This window comes from Galleria mellonella, unplaced genomic scaffold (genome assembly GCF_026898425.1).
Source record: "Galleria mellonella isolate WM207_F2 unplaced genomic scaffold, CSIRO_AGI_GalMel_v1 utg424, whole genome shotgun sequence".
Lineage (NCBI taxonomy): Eukaryota > Metazoa > Arthropoda > Insecta > Lepidoptera > Pyralidae > Galleria > Galleria mellonella.
Window position 1 is genome coordinate 2,890,165 of NW_026442097.1, and position 14,992 is coordinate 2,905,156.

Here is a 14,992-nt window from a genome sequence, read left to right on the forward strand (position 1 = left end):
CCTGTGTTTCGACCTCAAACTGTCAAGTCTTACTTGCAACAGCATTAGTTAGCGCACAATCGAAATCAGGTAATGGTATCACACTGAGATGTTTAATAGATCCAGGTTCTCAAGCTAGTTTTATTACTGAATCTGCTGTTCAATTGCTGACCTTAAAGAAGATACCACACAAAAGTGTTATTACAGGATTAGGAAGTGATCAGGGTCATTCATTGACCTCTAAGTCTATGGTATCGGTTTCATTACAATCACTTCATGATCCCAATTTTACGTTTAAGGTTCAAGCTTTTGTCTTGAGTAAACTCACTTCAATCCTCCCTGAGAGGCAAGTTATTGAAGAACTGTGGTCAGAGTTTTCAAATATCAAACTGGCAGATCCATCATTTCATACACCAAACAAAATCGATATTCTTCTCGGAGCAGATGTTTACAGTAAGATCTTGTTAGATGGTGTAATCAAAGGTCCACCAGGTGTACCTATAGCTCAGCGAACAACGCTTGGTTGGATTATTTCTGGCCCTGTTAATTTAGATGAAACAAATAATATACAAAGGCCACTGATTAGTATGCATATTTCTCATGTAAGTGAAGATGACTTATTAAGGAAATTTTGGGAATTGGAAGCTGAAAACAGTGTAGATATTAAAAAACATTTATCTGAAGAAGAAAAGAAATGTGAAGAAATATTTACAAATACTACGAAGCGGGACAATTCAGGGAGATATATAGTTAATCTTCCATTCCGTAGTGATGATCCCAGTTGTAAATATGGCAATTCTAAAATTATTGCAACTAAAAGATTTCTGCAACTAGAAAAAAGATTATCAATGGATCCTAATTTAAAAATTAAATACGCCGAAGTCATTTCAGAATATCTAGAATTAGGACACATGGAGAAAGTACCAATAAATGAACAAGATGATCCTGAAGCAGTCTATTTACCACACCATGCAGTGGTGCGGGAGGATAGAACCACTACAAAAGTAAGAGTTGTTTTCGATGCAAGTTGTCCTGGTACAAATGGCGTATCTTTAAATCAAGATTTATTAGTAGGACCCACTCTTCAAGCTGACTTGCGTCATCTCTTAATACGTTGGCGTCGTTATCCTATATGTCTTGTGTCTGATATAATTAAAATGTATAGACAGATAAAGGTTGAAGAAAGACACACTAACTTTCAACGTCTGGTATGGCGTGATCATCCGGAAAGTGAACTGCAACATATGAGACTATTACGAGTAACATTTGGAACGGTATCAGCACCTTACCTTGCTGTTCGGTGTTTACATCAAATTGTTTATGATGAAGGCAAAAATTATCCTCTTGCTGCTGAAAGAGTTCTAAATCATTTTTATATGGACGATTTACTAACAGGTTGTGAGTCAGTCGAAGAAGGTATTCAAATCTATAAGGAGATAAATGAGTTATTGAAAAAAGGAGGATTTGAGCTTCAGAAATGGAGTAGTAATAGTGAGGAATTATTGAAAGTAATTAGTGAAGAGGATGTAGCTTCACAAGGAAGCGTGCAATTAAAAATAAATAGTGTTATGAAAATTCTAGGACTTACCTGGAATCGAAGTTGTGATCATTTTGAATATGTTGTACAACTTCCTGAACTGAAGGCACCTGTAACTAAAAGAAAAGTTATTTCGAAATTTCTCGGATTTTTGATCCAGTTGGATGGTTAGCACCTGTTGTTATTCGAGCAAAAATATTCATTCAAAAGTTATGGCTCTCTGAAATAGGTTTACAGGAAGAATTACTAATACAACTTTTGAATAAATGGTTACAATATCTAGAGAATCTTCAAGAAACTTACCTGGTCGATGAATTAAAGAACCTGAAAGAAAAAAGAAAGATTAGTAATAAGAAAAGTGTACTTACCTCCTCGAATCCGTGGAATGATGAAGATGAAACTCTAAGAGTTAATGGACAGTCGCAATGTACTAATATTAATAGTACATGTCATCAGTGCATTATTTTACACAGTTTTCACATTATAATCTCATTAATAATATATAGAGGTTTAATTAAGTTTCTCCTTCGGTTTCATCATAGATACAAATGTAATCATAAGGTCCCACAACTACAAATAGGTGACATAGTGTTGGTGATGGAGAATGATCTTCCGCCAGCATGATGGCTTTATAGTATTACAGTTGAAAAGCACCAGGGAATGGACGGTACACGTGTTGTTAGTTTAAGATGCAAAAACAGCATTATAAAAAGGGCAGTATCAAAACATTGTTTTCTACCGTTAACTAAGTCATTTTGTTTACTTTAAGAGTGAGCGTCTAACATTAGCTGATAACTATAATTTATATCTAAAGAAATTCAAAGTATTATGTTATGTTTGTTCATTGTTATATGTAGTCTAATATTGTTAAATTCTACCAAGGACGTTGTTTATTCTTTAGTTATCTTAATTTTGTGAAGTATTTATTCATGGTGGGCGGATTAAGGACAATATTGTCATATAGTCCTTGGTGGGCGGTATGGTCATGGCTGGAAAGAAGCCATATAGTATATTTAAAAAAAGAAAAAGAATGATTTGAATTTTTGCATACCATTCTTGTATCTCTGTGTGTAATGTCTTATAACTATAATTTTGTTATGTAAATAAATATAAAAAAACACTAGTGGAACTATTAAAGTGGTATCATTTTGGAGTACGTCGTCTAGTATATATAATAAAATCGTAACTGGTCGCTGTCTGTACGTATGTATATATAAGAAAAACTATTATTCTTTATGAACGCAAAAGAACTTAAAACAATGACTGCTAGATTTTTTCTCTGTTTGTCTGTACGTTTATGCGCGTTAATCTCAGAAACGGCTTAGCCGACTTGAATGCGGTTTCTACTAATACGTTGCAGTTTGTTTTGCTTAATTGTTAAGTCTTTATTTTATTGCAATCGGTTCACAAATAAAAAAGTTATATCAATCTAAAGAATCACATATAAAATGCTATAAAATAACCGATCAGTTGAATTGGCTGAAACTTTTTTTATTATACGTATTGATTTTCGAAAATTCCGTCTACTCGTGCGAAGCCGGGTCGGATTGTATTTTTTTTTCATTTGTGCTTTTTTTTTTATTTTCATTCTTTTGTCTCTTTTGCTGTGTATTACGTGTATGTTTTTTTTTATTGTAATTTGTGTGCTGTAAGTAATGTAAATAAATTATCTATCTATCTATCTATCTATCTATTATAATACTCGTAGATTACGTGTAAGTTATTTATCAGTGTAAACGCACCTCTGCGGACGAGTTCTCGACGTGTATCTGCCATCGGTCCATCATGACAGTGCTCGCGCGAGTGATCTTGTCTAAAATCTTGTGAATGGACTCCCCTTCGTAACTAAAATTAATGTTTTATTGTTTTATACAACTTAGAATGGCAAACAAGCTGACGGCCCACCTGATGGAAGGTGGCAACTGTCGCCTATAGACATGAGCAGTACCATGGACATAACAGAGTATACTGTTTCGCCCATGATACCACCCATGCGTTGCCATTCCTGAGGACTCAGGTGTTATTCCTCTGTACCCAGTAAATTCACGCTATATCCCAACCTTCAAACCGAAACACAGACATGCAAGCACAACTGCTTCATGTTTGAAACACGAATGGGACAGAGGTACCCAAGCAATCGACTTTTGTACAAAGTGTATAAAACAACAAAACTATAAAACAACTAAAATTAATGTAAAACAGTCAAGGTTAATAGCCATGTAAGTCCCGGCGTAGAATAAGTCACCCCTTCCTTTCCCATGGGTGTCGTAAGAAGCGACTGAGGGAGCTTATGGTAAAGGGATGGGTGTCTATCAGCCATTATTTGCTAACTGCTGAACGTGGGCCTCCTCCATAGACTTTACAACGAATTTACAAATAGATTTTTTTTAATGGGTGATAATGGAATGGTAACCCCACCTGCGCTATCGGTATACACCGGCACCAGTGAAGGATGATAGGCGAGGATGAAGCAGGTTAGTTAGTCCATCGTGACGAATTCAACAAGAATTGTTCACGATGGTTTCCAGGGGGAACCATGTGGAAGTTGACCTAATAGGACATACTGCATGCAATGGGGCTGTCAAACTCCATTGCTAACAATTCCTTTCCCCTTTACAAAAAAGTTGGTAACAACAGTTCCCAACCCGTCTGCCAAACGTGGCAACTACTGGCAAAATCCTCCATATAAAGGAGGCTTATGTTCAGCAATGAACAGATAACGGCTTATATAATAATAATAATTATACCATACAAATTGAAACACACCCATACAAGCGTAAATGTTTCATGGCAGAAATACAAACGGGTCAGAAGTGTCAATATATTTAAATCCAGAACAAGTCTAAAATACCATGAATTTGTATTATTTAATCATTGCTGTCAATATCTGAACTTTAGCAACATGGATTTAAATTATTTTCTAACCTAATCTAACTTAACTTTATGGGCATACATACATACATATCTGTCACGCCTGTCTCCCATTAGGGTAGGCAGAAACAATGGAACGCCAAATGCTTCGATTCAAACAAACCTCTTTTGCTTCTTCCACATTCATCAACTTTATGGACACTCACTATTATATATGGTTTCTTTCATACATGTGCTTATATTACTTGCATACACCCACTCTAACTTGCCTGCCTCGCTTTGGAATTATAATTTTTGTTTGTATAAATAAAATCCGTTATTGGCTGTATTCATAAGAGACTTAGCATGTTAAGTTATTTTTTAAGAGCTGTGGATTTTTGTATAATATAAAATAAAAATAATAATAATAAATGGTATACAATATAGCTGAATTATTTATACATTTACATACATACATATTATTTTAAAAAGTCATCATTTTAAAAGGTCAGAAGTACTCATACATATGACTTGTACAAAGCGTTTGGTAAAAATGTCTCGTAGTTGGTTAGAGTGGTATGTTTTCCACCCTGCCTTCTCTAGAAGTCATCCTAGTTTCTCTTTGGTGGTTTTGTAGTGTATGTTATACTCACCCGCCTCCCCACCGGAGACACCTGGCCAGATCGTTGCCGGTACCGAGTGGTATCACCCCCACAGCCGGCTGAGTTTCCATTTGAACCTTATCTAAAAAAAAAAAAAATAAGTTTTGCAATTTTTTTAAAGATTTAAATTTAAATTTTAATATCAAGTATTTAATAGAAAAATACATTTAACTATACAAAAAACAATGCTTAAGGCGTTTTACATTATGAACGAAATCTTAATATAAATTGTATTTACATTAAGATTACGTTTCACAAAAAAAAAATACTGATTTCAAACGTGACCAAACCAGTTATTGTGATTCAGATTAGAATAATTCTATTCTAATAATAGAATAGAAAATATGAATTACCAGAAAACGCACAATTACGAAAGAAAATACAAAAATATTATACTTCTTATATATATATATATATATATATATATATATATATATATATATATATATATATATATATATATATAAAAGTCGTGTCGCGGTGTTTGTTATAGACCTGAACAGCTTTACCGATATTTATTAAAATTTCGTGTGCATATTTTGTACAATTTTTTATTGAACTAAAAAATTATTTCCCACAAATGTATATGGTAAAACAACGTTTGCCGGGTCAGCTAGTATATTATATATATATATATATATATATATATATATACACTTTGTTATATATAGACACTTATTATATTTATTTCATATATTGATTATATATATAAGAAGTGTCTATAATAGTGTTATAAAAGTATAGTGTAATCATAAAATATTAGGTAAAAGGAACTGGCTCTGCTGATATATTAATACATATATACACTGGTTATATATAGTCTCTCTCTTATATATATAAGAATTCAAAATAATTCCAGTAGTTTATAAAAGTTTGATAAAAAATATCAGGGATTAACTTGAAAGAAAGAATAGAAACATTTTTTGTCAGTAAACATACATTTACAATATAAATAACATATGCAAAAAGTGTCCCATGCTAGGCAAAAGGAACCGGCTCAGCTGATGCTGTGAGTGAAAGCATATCATTTCAGACAAAAAAAGATTCTTCCAAATCGGTTTACAACTAATAAAGTTACGAAGTAAAAAAATACAAAAAAAAGCATAAACAATACTCTCTTTTTTAAAATCGGTTAAATATCGGTTTACATTGAAGATGTAATTGCGTAAAATAATCGCAAAAAGTCAGACAAGTTGAGAATTTCTCTTTGAAAAAGTCGCAATGATAAAAGGTTGGTGTCATAACTACTTCAATATCCATCTCTATGCCAATGACAATGATTGAAATGATGACAATGATGTGGTACTAGACACACTCACCCATCGTTTCCAACACCCAACCAACTGTACCGTCTCCGCCGCAGCATATGACCCGATAGTTTTTGACATCTTTGAACATTTGCAAGCCTGAAATATGTAAACATTTTCATTAACGAATTTGTTTTATTACAAGATTAGCTTTCGTCCGTAAATTCACGGATTTTTTTTTTAAAATAGAAAAACTCACGAAATAAACTATTTATCCCTTTCAGACCTGAACGATACGGGCGTGAGTTGTAACTTTAAAAAATTCTAAAACCGCGCGTAATTCATCTTTACGCACGAAGTTGAAATAACATGATAGTGAGATTCTAAACCAGCCAATAAGAAATCATTTTAGCGAATAGATGGTGCAGTAGTCTCGTGCGTGCCGGCAAGATGGCTTGGCTCCAAAACACGAAAATATATTTAATTTGAAAGAAAAAAAAATCTTGGGTCTGAAAGGATTATAGACGGCATGTCATGATAATAAAACATATATCAGATTTTATGTTCCACTTTCAAGAAGACAACTGAGACACCGCATTCGATTTGGTGGTTTTTGCGTGATCTCATGACAAAAATAAAAATATATAATTAATAATAATAATTATTAATATACTTTTTTATTTAATTTTGAATGGCAAACAAGCTGATGGCCCACCTGATGGAAAGTGGTAACTGACGACTAAGATGTTATCCCTTTGTACCCTGTAATTTTACTGCCATATTTGATTATGCAGGGTGGGCCAAACTGAAACACAGCCATGCAAACCCGGCTGTTCCATGGCAGATACACTAGTAGGACAAAGGTGCTTAAGCAGATGACTTTTGCAAAAACTCTCTCTCTAATTGTTAAGAGCGATTATTTTTGTATGAAACATTGTTTTGACACTTTATGTAAAAATAAAAATAATAAAATTAATATGTCATGGCATTAACACAAATTTGTAACAAATATCTCACCTTGCATCGGTCCACCTTTTGCTATATCGTGGACTTGCCGAGGATTCAATATATACTGCAGTTTCCTCATAATCCTGGATCCTTGTCGGCCACCCGACTTTGGGTTGATGAAGACTAACAACGGGCAGGTCCCATCGGGTGGAGTGATTTGGAATGAAATAGGCGGAGCTCGGTGTTCTCTTCTCTCTTCTTTCTTATCTTCCGGAGGCGCTGAGATGGAGATTGGCAGTGATATTGAAGTAGGGAGGGTTTGCTGCAAGAATAATAGTTTTACTGAACTGGGCGGTGTGTTGTGGAAGTCCTTATTAGTTGTCGCAAAACGTGTGTAGACAAAATGGCAGTCGGAGATTGATAGCTAACATGGATGTTTGTGGAACTTCTGGTAGTAACAGTGGTGGTCAATCTTCTAGTGTTGGCAGTCGCACACATACTAATGGTGGCGGAATTAAACAAAATAATTCTAATCAAATAACCAATAGAACCAGCGGGACTACCATGAAATGTAATTCCGAAATTTCGGACTCAATTTCGTGTTTTTGTTTATACCAAAATCGGACCAATAAATGGAGTTTAACATTTCGTTCGTTTAACATCCTATCGTAAAAGTCCAAAGGAACAATATTTTAACATTTTTAATATTTCCAAATGGTATGTATTATGTAATTTTAACATCAAATTTCTGTTTCGTTTGGCTCCGAAATTTTGGAAAACATTTCATGACAGGTCCTCTGAAGTTAAAACGTTATGTAATAAAAAAATTAAGCTGATCTCAAATAATTGGCATAAGAGTTGGAAGATGACGATATTGCATACCTGATCTTGCTGAGGTCTATGAGGTAGCGATCTCTGTCGGTCAAGCACTAACGGTCGTATCGCTGTGGGCGGGAGTATGTGCTTCGCGTGGGTGCCCAGGGTACAAGCCCCACCAGCGCTGCCCACGCAGCGGTTGTGCAACTGAAATGCGTTTTAGGATTTCATAATATAGACTAATTCTTTTATTTCAGACTTTTTGTTCATTAATATTTTTTAGTAACAATGTTCTTATAGCTAAACACACACACATACATACACACACGTGCGCACACACACACACACACACACACACACACACACACACACATACACACACACGCACACATAGAGTAAATTTATATAATTAAGATAATACAAGTAATCACTACTGTACAATTCCATTGGAAATTGACTGCCGCTCATGATTAAGGATCACGAATTGGTCCAAAAACTAGTCGAGTTTTCTTGATCTAATCACATGTAAGTTAAACCGGCAGTTATTACATTAAAATATGATGATGATGATGATGATGATGTAGAGAAATATAAAGAACCTACTGTGATATGACACCATCGACAGTGAAGTCCAGTTATGCCGTTGTATCCTTTGATCTTTTTCCGACACCGGGCACATTTCCCATGACAGTTGCCTAAAAAACAAAACATATAATTAAATATTGAATAAACATAGATTTAGATTCTAGACTAACCTAATATACTCAGATATTCCCCATCTGATTATTAGTAACAGAGATTAGCATTTCCATTGCTAGCAATATAGGGTATATTGCTAGCAAATTGCACCAGGTCGAACTGCACGCGGTTCCTTTTAGAAATCATCGTGGTTATGTCTTATGAAATTCGTCACTGACCAACCATAGGCCAACTGACCTGCCTTTTCATCCTCACCTATCATCCCTAACTGGTACCCCGCCAGCGTGTACCGATAGCGCAGGAAGGGTTACCATTCCATTCTCAGCCGTTATATAAAAACACAGGATATCTTAGATATTTTAAAGACAAGTCATTTATGCTAAAATAAGCAGGTGTAATAACACCGTATTTGAGAAATAAATTATTATTATTATATTATTATTGCTAGCAGATAGATAGATAGATAGACCTCCACCTTTATTGTTTTCCAAAAGATTGAACAACAGTTAAACTTCGTTACGATATAACACCTGACATCCTCACCTATCACCCCTCACTGGTGCTCCGCCAACAGTATACTCGATAGTCCAGACGGTTACTGTTACCACTTTCCATAGGCGGGCTTTACCACTTTCCATCCACTTTCCGTCAGCTTGTTTACCATTCTAAGTTGTAAAAAAAAAACAATAACATTATCATTATGTTCATATGATACCTTCAACCCAATGGTGGGCAAGCGTGGCGGACGCTCTTCTGGACTTCGAATAAGTTGCTATACAAGAGGCCGGAGCGCGCTGTACACAACGTTCGTGTACTGTGAACTTGCAAACTGAAAGGAAAAAATTGTCAAATTAAATTTACCAGAGAGAGACTTTGCACAAAAATCGTTTGCTTGGCCACCTCTGTCTCATTCGTGTTTCAACCGTGAAGCAGTTGTGTTTGCATGGCTGTGTTTCGGTTTGAAGGGTGGGATATGGCAGTGAATTTACAGTTGTTATGTTGTTAGAATTGACATCGTTTTTTTTTTTGTGGGACAATTTTTAATTATATTAAATTAGGAAAAGTTGATATATATATATAGATAGATAGATAGATACTCTTTATTGTTTCCTTCAAAAGATTACAATAGCAAACTTATTATAAATATAAATAATTACATGAAATAATCACAATGAGAAAACAATGGGCGACCTTATCGCTAAGAGCGATCTCTTGCAGGCAACCTTTGGATGGAGAGGAGTAATTATAAACTGTTCGATTGACGAAGTCGTTTGCAATATTTAAAGGGCTGATTAAGGGTAATATCAAGAATAGAACGTGATATTTGCATCTTAGTACTTTTTTTTATTGCTGTATTTCGAACCTTGCCTGCTCTGTATTAAAGGTTGGTAATATATGTATATCAATATCTATATATTTTAGTTACCATATATTGACCTAATAATAGATATGGTATCTATCGTATATCCAATATATGATATCGAAAAGTAGAACCTGTTCGTAATGAATATAGATACTGAATATTACTCATCTCTCTACTCTGTGTGTAATATTTTTTTCTCAAACATGCTTGGAAATGTGAGCATTATTTTGACAATCTTCTTCGAGATAAATCAAAATTGCCGTACTGGCCAGATACATGCGGGCAGCGGCCGGTAAAAGTTGTATGAAAATCCATATCTGTCGTGTTTTGCGGCCAGATAAATTACTATGTAAACTCATATCTGTCCTATAATTTAAAAATGGAATGACCTTTTACTTCGAAACATGGCTACCAAGGAGGTAGCTAATCAAAGGTTTTATTTAAATTTCGAACTGGCTTGCAAATAGAAAGATATTTATTGAAAAAAAAAAAAACAAAGGAACATTATGGCGCGTGAAAAATTATTATTGTTCGTTATTCGTCATTGATTTAAAAAGTAAAATTGTTTTTGATTTTCGCGCATTGTTTGAGAAAAGTATTATACAAGCCTTGGCCACAACTAGGCATTGATGGATTCACGTATGTGTGCCTCGGCTGCGCCTCGGCTCACATTTGCATGTTCGTCCATTAATGCCTCAGTTGCTGGCCGCTGCAGTAATGTACTATTCTGTTATTTGTACTGTTTGTTTCCTAAATAAAAATAAAATATATGTATGTATGTATACAGGGAAACAATTATTTTTACACACGAAATATACAGGAAAATAATATAAAAATCAGCAAAGTTTATATAAGTAAATAGAATACATTGAATAGACAGAAATATATTACCTGCTCAATTGGAAACGACAAGGCAACACGCGGAGAAATAAGGAAATTGGGCAACTATATATACATTACTTACGTAAAATTCAACATTTTATTTGTGAAACACAAATAAATGGTAATGTTATCTAACGACATATGTTTTTTCTACATGTTTAGCGTATATGACATACAAAAAAAATAGGTATCTATATATCGTCATAGTCGTAGAATACTGACCGATATGTATATTTAATCTTTGTCAGATCCGTCAGTATTCTACAACTACGACGATATTAATGCGTGAAGCAAAAACTTAGTACCCCTTTTTACGAAAATTGCTCGGACGGAGAAGTAGGAAATTTGGCATACTTATAGTTTATATGGAAAAAGAGTGCAGAATGCTAATATTGTTTTAAAATTATACATAAAAAACACATTAAATCATTAAAAAAATACACACACACTACTATAAATTTGACACACACACACACACACACACACACACACACACACACACACACACACGCATATACTATACTCTTTTGTTTGTTGTTAAAGTCTGTGGTCAAATCGAGAATAGATTAATATTGTTTGTCTGTTAATATTATTTGTCTACAGTCTTACTGAATGTCAAACATAACCATAATAAATTCATTTATTACAATATATGTTATGGTCGAATTTCGACCACGCTTATATAAGCTTTCTCCCACTGACTACCATAAGCAACGATCTCAAGTTACCCGCATCCACTGATTCCCTGCAATGCATTTGAGGTCATCACTCCACCTAAGCATTTGTTTGAAGTGAAAGGAATTGTTAGTAATAAAAGAATAAAAATTCTTTTTTTGGTCAATACATTAATGCAGTATTTCTGTTAAGTGTACGTATTCTATCAGTTTAAAAAGGTTGTAACATCAATTTAGTGATATTGATAAAGTAGACCTACTCACATATACAACAGAGTCCTTTTTTCCCTAACCCGACCAGCATGTTCAAACACAGATTGCAGTATGCGGGCCGGCTGAAGTGTTTCAACCTCCACGCATGCTCCCCATCTTCTTTCACGTTGGTGTCCAATCCTAGGAGGACTAATAGTGGTATTGTGGTCATTCTGGAGAGAAATAGAGAAGTTGTGTGATAAACAATTGTTTCTCCTTAGCACTTTTGGGCTACTCATACTACCATATGGGGCTTTTCATAAAACGTAAATATATTGCAGCCAAAAATCTTAACTAGTCAAAAGTACTATTGACTTGGGGGAAAGGGATTGTTAATAATGGAGACTGAGAATCTCATTGCTAGCAATATACCCAACCAGGTCGACCTCCTCGCGGTTCCCCTGGAAACTATCATGGTAAATTCCTGATGATTTTTTTTTATTTTATTTTATACAAAAATCCACAGCTCTTAAAAAATAACTTACATGCTAAGTTTCTTATGAATACGGTAAATAACGGATTTTATTTATACAAACAAAAATTATGATACCAAAGCGAGGTAGGCAATTCATTCATTCAATTCAATTCTAGAAATTCATCATGATGGGCTAACTGGCCTGTTTTCATTCTCATCGATCACCCTTCACTGGTGCTCCGCCAGTGTATCCCGTTAGCGCAGGCGGGGTCACTATACCATTTTCACCCATCAAAAAAAAAGTACTATTTATTAGCAAAATGAATCTACTTTTGACCGTATGCTTTAGTCAATATATACATTTAACTAAAATAACAGTTAAAAGTACCTAACCTAACTTAACGTTAACCGCAAATTTGCAGTCAATTTGCAGTACTAATAACCAATAATTTTTAGTTAAAACCATTTTTGACCAACCTGTTCCGTCAAAAGTACTTTTGACTGATTTTCCTAGTCAATAATACTTTTGACTGGTTAAGAGTTTTGACTGCAATAAATACAAAGATTGAGGGAAAGGGATTGTTAGTAATGGAGTCAAAATAGCCCTATTGCTAGCAATATACCCTGGCAGGTCGACCTCCACGTGGTTCCCCCTGGAAACCATCGTGACTAATTCTAGTTTAATTCGTCAGGGTGGGCTAACTGACCTGCTTTCATCCTCATCAGTCATCTATCACTGGAGCCCCGCCAGTGTATACTGATAGCGCAGACGGGGTTACCATACCATTATCACCCATTAAAAAAAATACAAAGATTAAAAAAGGTCAACAACTCCCCTCGTGTTGCAAGTGTTTGATGGGTGAGAGTAGATACGTTCCAAGTGGACAGTTCATTCGTTTGCCTCCCTGGTAATTAAAAAAAATCCTTGACTTAAGTACATTTAAGTCACTTCGGTTAATCAAACAGTTAAAATATAATCAGTATTTGTAAAACTTTTATAAAAAAAGATCATTATCATTTTAACCCATCATCATCATCATCATCATCATTTCAGCCATTACCCGTCCACTGCTGGACATAAGCCTCCCCTATAGACTGCCATAAAGAACGGTCCTTAGCCACCTGCATCCACTGACACTTTTACCTTTTATTTTTTTAACCCATACAAGGTATAAAAGACTTTGAAAGGGAGATTAATACGAAGTCCTTTTAAAATCACTTAAGGCACGTCGCATTGACGTCGTGATGTGAAAAGACGTTGACGTCATATTGCCGTCACTTCCAATGTTAGGGATGGTACTTCTCCACCAGAGAAAGATATAGAACTGCAGCTACTATGCTAGCTGTAGTTTATATATATATATATATATATATATATATATATATATATATATATATATATATATATATATATATATATATATATATATATATATATATCACCCACGACACCAGCTAAGGAGACAGTTTGCTCTCACGAGCGCCTAAACTATGGAATGAGCTCTTTGCCGAGGTTTTCCTTAGAGATTATTGTATGGGGTCCTTCACAAAGAGTATATTAAGGTTTCTTCAGGGTCAGCAACGAGTACGTAACACCCCTAGTGTTGCAGACATCCATAGGCTACAGTGACCGTTTACAGTCACAGTACAGTCGGGCTATATGCTTGTTTGCCACCTTTGTGGTATAAAAAATATTAGATGTTTTCGTGTTAATGACAGTAGGCCCGAAATTTATGCCACTAAAGAACGACATGTGCACACGTGCAGTACTAGTATTACCATAGTATATTTTCCACTTACCCTCCCCTTTTCCATTCATCAAGGGACACTGTTCCATCTGCATCATAATCAATTTCTACCATCATGTCTTGTAAGATCTGTGAACAAATTTGCTCATAAAAATAAAAATTCACCCACGGGAAAGCAAGGCGTGGCCTATTCTACGCCGGGACCATACGGGACATTGAATATATTCGCTCGTATTTATTGCTGTTATCAAATATTAAAAGTATTAAAAAAAATACTGAAATTTCTCCAAGACCATTTTAAATTTACTCCAGAAATTTCTTCAACATTTCGCGACCAAAAAATATTTTACCCAAAATTGTGGAAGTAGCATCCAATCTGGCAACACTGGCTCACACTTACCGGCCGTAATTCCGACGTCTCCCAGCCGAGGTACTCAGCGACGGTCATCATCTGATTCACGATGCAGTCCATCTCGTTGGTGTCCAGCACTCCGTTACCGTCAGTGTCGTACAATCGAAACATAACTGGGAATTTTTTTTAATAAATTAAATTTTTACAAAATAACTATCATTTTGCCTGCTATTTTGTATGCGTGGATTTTATGAAATTCATAAAATAAACCACTTTTAGATGGTCTGTCAAAATGAAATATAAAAATTGTAAGAAGAATGACCATTCATGGAAAATATGCCAGAGGGAGACTTTGTACAAAAGTCGTTTGCTTAGGCATCTCTATCCCATTCGTGTTTCTACCGTGAAGCAGTTGTGTTTGCATGGCTGTGTTTCGGTTTGAAGGGTGGGTAATGGCAGTGAATTTACAGGGTACAGAGGGATGACACTTGAGTCCTCAGGAATGGCCACGCATAGGAGGTATCATGGGCGAAACAGTATACTCTGTTATGTCTATTACTGCTTATGT

At 35.0% G+C, this 14,992-nt stretch overlaps 1 protein-coding gene across 2 annotated transcripts in view; it reads right to left on the bottom strand.

The window, feature by feature from the left end:
* The window catches only part of LOC113513442 (diacylglycerol kinase 1), a 129,634-nt gene that overhangs the window by 9,510 nt on the left and 105,132 nt on the right, over positions 1-14,992 (bottom strand). For both annotated transcript variants that reach the window (XM_031914403.2, XM_052898357.1), the window contains exons 9-18: positions 14,473-14,597; positions 14,125-14,201; positions 11,922-12,082; positions 9,454-9,567; positions 8,643-8,734; positions 8,106-8,246; positions 7,293-7,545; positions 6,348-6,434; positions 5,020-5,110; positions 3,259-3,361 (exon numbers count right to left, since the gene is read on the bottom strand). In XM_031914403.2, coding sequence (XP_031770263.2) covers positions 3,259-3,361; positions 5,020-5,110; positions 6,348-6,434; positions 7,293-7,545; positions 8,106-8,246; positions 8,643-8,734; positions 9,454-9,567; positions 11,922-12,082; positions 14,125-14,201; positions 14,473-14,597 — 1,244 coding nt within the window. The remainder of the gene's footprint in view (positions 1-3,258; positions 3,362-5,019; positions 5,111-6,347; positions 6,435-7,292; positions 7,546-8,105; positions 8,247-8,642; positions 8,735-9,453; positions 9,568-11,921; positions 12,083-14,124; positions 14,202-14,472; positions 14,598-14,992) is intronic.